Below are 4,095 nucleotides of genomic sequence, written 5' to 3' on the forward strand. Positions count from 1 at the left end.
AAGAAAGACATGAACATCTTGGATGACATGGGGGTGAGTAAATTATCAGGAAGTTTTACACGGAAAAGTGTTTATATATAAATATAATTAACACATTAAATTAGCTATAATACATATACAAAATATTTTTTGTTAAAATATATATTAAAAATATATATTTTTTTATATTTACTTGTCTTATTTAAAGGGGTTCTATTATGCTCTTTTACAATGTCTTGAATTTGTTTTGGGGGTGTACGAATTATTTTTAATGATATTCTAATGAGTCACTTTGTGATATCACAAAGCCCGGAAAACAACGCTGTAGTCCAAACGAGTCGTTCGTTGTAGTTCTTGAAAAGGGATTTTTTAAAAACGAAATATCTCCCTTTGGAGTGGACTTTGAGATTTGTAATTTTGAAGATCTTTTTTATGCCCAAACAAACACACTACACACTGACTAAAATTCAAAAAGTGAAAAAGCATAATAGGACCCCTTTAATGTATTGACGAATTAAATTAATTAGATTAAATAATCAGTATAATCAAGCAATTAATTCTATTACAAATATAATCACATTTTTACAGCGCTAGATTTAATTTCATCTGACAACATTATTATAATATTGCTGTACTGTATTTTGAATTGAGCACATGTTGGATTACATTTTTCTGACTTGAAAGGTTTCTAAGCACTCAAACCCAAAAGCAGATGTTCACTGGAGGATCATGGCTAAGATCAATGTGGACTGTAAATAGACTAGCGGCAGGGGTTTCAGCATCTGCTGTCTGAGACATGCCTAGTTAGACTCGAACTGCACAGATACACCAGCGCAAACTGCTGCTGTTCATCCAAAACCCAGGAACATCTGTCATGATTTAGAGAGCAAGAATATCTGTGTTTCTGAGGCAGGGAGCCACCCACTGACAAAACCCTGGGCTGCAGAGCAGCACCTCCCACCATCACTAGGCCAAAAACTCACTTTAATTATTTTGAAAAGAATAATGAGAGAGACTGGATAGAGTGAGGGCGGCTGAGAGCACTGAATGTGTGTATCAAACCTGAGGGTCATCTTGTTCCTCCATGCTGTACTGTGCTCCACCAGGCCCTTCGTTCCCTTTGTCCCCGAGCAGGAACCCCAGTCGCGTCATCAGTGTGTTGGCGGCCTCGTCTACAGACGGAGGAGGACCCAGATCCTGGCTTTCTTCCCCTGTGAGAGAATAAAAGAGAACAAGAGAGGTAAAGCCTCTTTATAAAGTATATGTTTATAAAGTATAACCCACCTGATGTTGTGTGCTACAAAGAATGTGCTCTAAACAATGCTGTTGTTGCTTAACACGCATTTGTAAAACAGCAGGAAGAGGAATATGATAAAACACAATGATAATCACACCAAAAAAAAAAAAAAAAACGTAGTCAATAAGTTTACAATAAGTTGTAAAATGATAATAAAAATAATATATGTAAAAATAATATATTTATATATAATAAAGCTGTAAAGTTTATAATACTGATCTCTCTATATAAATAATATTAATTAATAAAATAATCATCTGCTAGAATTTCCCTACAGTTAATTATGCCCAGCAGCACTGGTTCCTCAACCAAGGCTGCATTTATTAGATTAAAAATGACTGTAAATACAGTAATATTGGAAATATTATTACAATTTAAAATAACCATTTTCTATTAGAATACATATTCAATGCAATTTATTCCTCTGATGTCAAAGTTGAATTTTCAGCATCATTACTCCAGTCTTCAGTGTCACATGATCCTTCAGAAATCATTCTAATATTCTGATTTGCTGCTTAAGAAACATCTCTGATTATTATAAATGTTGAATGTGAAAAATGAGTTAAGACATTCAGAATGTTACAAAACATTATGAATGTATTTATACATCTCATTAATTTCACTTAGCTGAAATGAGAATAATTAGATGTAATCACATATTCTGTATTTCCTAAACCATTCATGGACAGTCATTTTGGTAGGATTTTTAAAAACTTTAAAACTAAGTGATTTTGGCATTCAGAGAAACTGCTTTCTTTGGCTTCTATGACAACATAGGGATTTTTATGATCCTTGCAATTCCACATTGTCTAATGCATAAAAGTACAACTTGGCCGTCGCTACCACATCCAGACTTTATGTGATGTCTTTCAAATTTCAGCCTCAAACAGCTCCATTGGAATAAAATATGGCCATGATTTCAGCCTTTCAGTTCTGCTCACTGTCAAACATCCCCATCATACATCCTTAAAAACCAAGTGACACAGCAGATAAGGACATGTAAACCAGCCACACTTGCTGTTGTGAGACCAGCCCAAGACCCCAAAAGACCTAAACTGTAAAACACTAAACCACCTCACAATCCCTATCAATAGGATGTCTGAATGTCTAGTGCTTCACAGATGAAGCGTCTGAGCCTGTGCGCTCATATACACAGTCAAAGGCTGACCGTGAGACTTCAAAAGAAGAGGTGTCCCACGGTGGCTAAATCCACAGTGAGAAGAGCTTTTTCAGGATTCGTTTTTTTCCCCATACCTTTCACCTCTCACCATCAGAACAGAGCGGAAGAGAACCGACTGCAAAACAAACTGAGCCTTTCCCAGAAATACAGGGCGAGTTGCTACACCTCTAAGGCACAGACTCATCTTACTGTCAAACCTGTCCTCAGAGACTGGAAAACTCTCTCAGATAAACCAAAGCCTCAGGCAGCAGCGGCTCTGCACAGCAGCTACAGTTAGATTTTATAAGTTGTCCTGAAAAGTAACTGTCTGAAAGAATAAAAAAATCTTGGTATAACACATCTAATGAGTTCTGAACAAGAAGGATCAACACAATAGATGCTAAGCTAAATATGCTAATTCAGTCAAAGCATGTCAATGGCTATGTCTCAAAACCTTAAATTAGCTTAAAGGAGGATTTCTGGGCATCATAGGAGCATTTTAATATGCACATTTGGGCATATACACGGGCTATTTTACAAATACAAACAGATAATAAAATGCTACAGCTAATTATGCTAACTAGCTCGGCAACCATCATCTATGGCTGTGCCTTAAAACCTCAAGAGCTGACAAATCATATTGGGCAGTTTTAAACATTTCACCTACAATGCCCAAAAATACACTATTACTTAAAGGGGTCATATGATGCTGCTAAAAAGAACATTATTTTGTGTATTTGGTGTAATGAAATGTGTTTATGCGGTTTAAAGTTAAAAAAACACATTATTTTCCACATACTGTATAAGAGTTACTATTGTTAACAAAAACCAAAGCTAAAACAATTTTGTGAATTGAAATAAAGCTGAAATAAATTCAAATATAAATAGACAAAAAATTTTTACATTACAGTAAACTAAATTGTAAATGTTGCCTTGGCAAGAAATTGAAATAAGTTGAAGCACTAACATTACTAAAGGAAATACAACAAATACTAAAACTGAACTATGACTGAAAAAAAAAAAAACCCTAAATAGCAATAATGAAAAATACAATAAAATAAGAAATACAAAAATAATAAATAAAAAGAAGATAAAAATGAAAAAGAACATAAAATCACTAATAAATTAAATAAAAATAAATAATAATAAAAAATAAAGGCTCCAAAAGGGTGTTTTTACAGTGATGGCATAAGAACCATTTTTGGTTCCCCAAAGAACCTTTTAGTGAACAGTTCTTAAATGAACCATTTTGAAGAATATTTAAAAAATCTAAAGAACTATAAATAACCTTTTCTGCATTTGAATGGTTCCATGGATGTTCAAGGTTCTTCATGGAACCATTGATGCCAATAAAGAACCTTTATTTTTAAGAGTGTATAAAATTCTAATTCAAATAGTGCATTCAAAATATTAATAAAAAAGTAAAAAAATATTAATAAAAGAGTTTCATTTGCTTTATTTCAAAATTATGCTATATAATTCAATATTTAGGTGCTGTATGTATAGAGCTTCCAGTCAACTAAAGTAAAGCTAATGACTCTAATGCAAATGTATTATTTGTTAGATATAATTAGGAAAAAAAATCATACAGGTTTTGTAAAAGTGAAGCATTCAAAACAAGCGCTTGCCACATTATTCGTTTGTTTGTTTGTTTTTTTTT

General features: G+C 33.3%; 1 protein-coding gene across 1 annotated transcript in view; it reads right to left on the reverse strand.

Moving 5' to 3' along the window:
- The window catches only part of LOC107740661 (protein TANC2-like), a 48,995-nt gene that overhangs the window by 35,831 nt on the left and 9,069 nt on the right, over window positions 1–4,095 (reverse strand). The window contains exon 2 of the mRNA XM_016553167.1: window positions 1,042–1,190. Coding sequence (XP_016408653.1) covers window positions 1,042–1,190 — 149 coding nt within the window. The remainder of the gene's footprint in view (window positions 1–1,041; window positions 1,191–4,095) is intronic.

This window comes from Sinocyclocheilus rhinocerous, unplaced genomic scaffold, assembly GCF_001515625.1.
Source record: "Sinocyclocheilus rhinocerous isolate Xijiao unplaced genomic scaffold, SAMN03320098_v1.1 scaffold705, whole genome shotgun sequence".
Lineage (NCBI taxonomy): Eukaryota > Metazoa > Chordata > Actinopteri > Cypriniformes > Cyprinidae > Sinocyclocheilus > Sinocyclocheilus rhinocerous.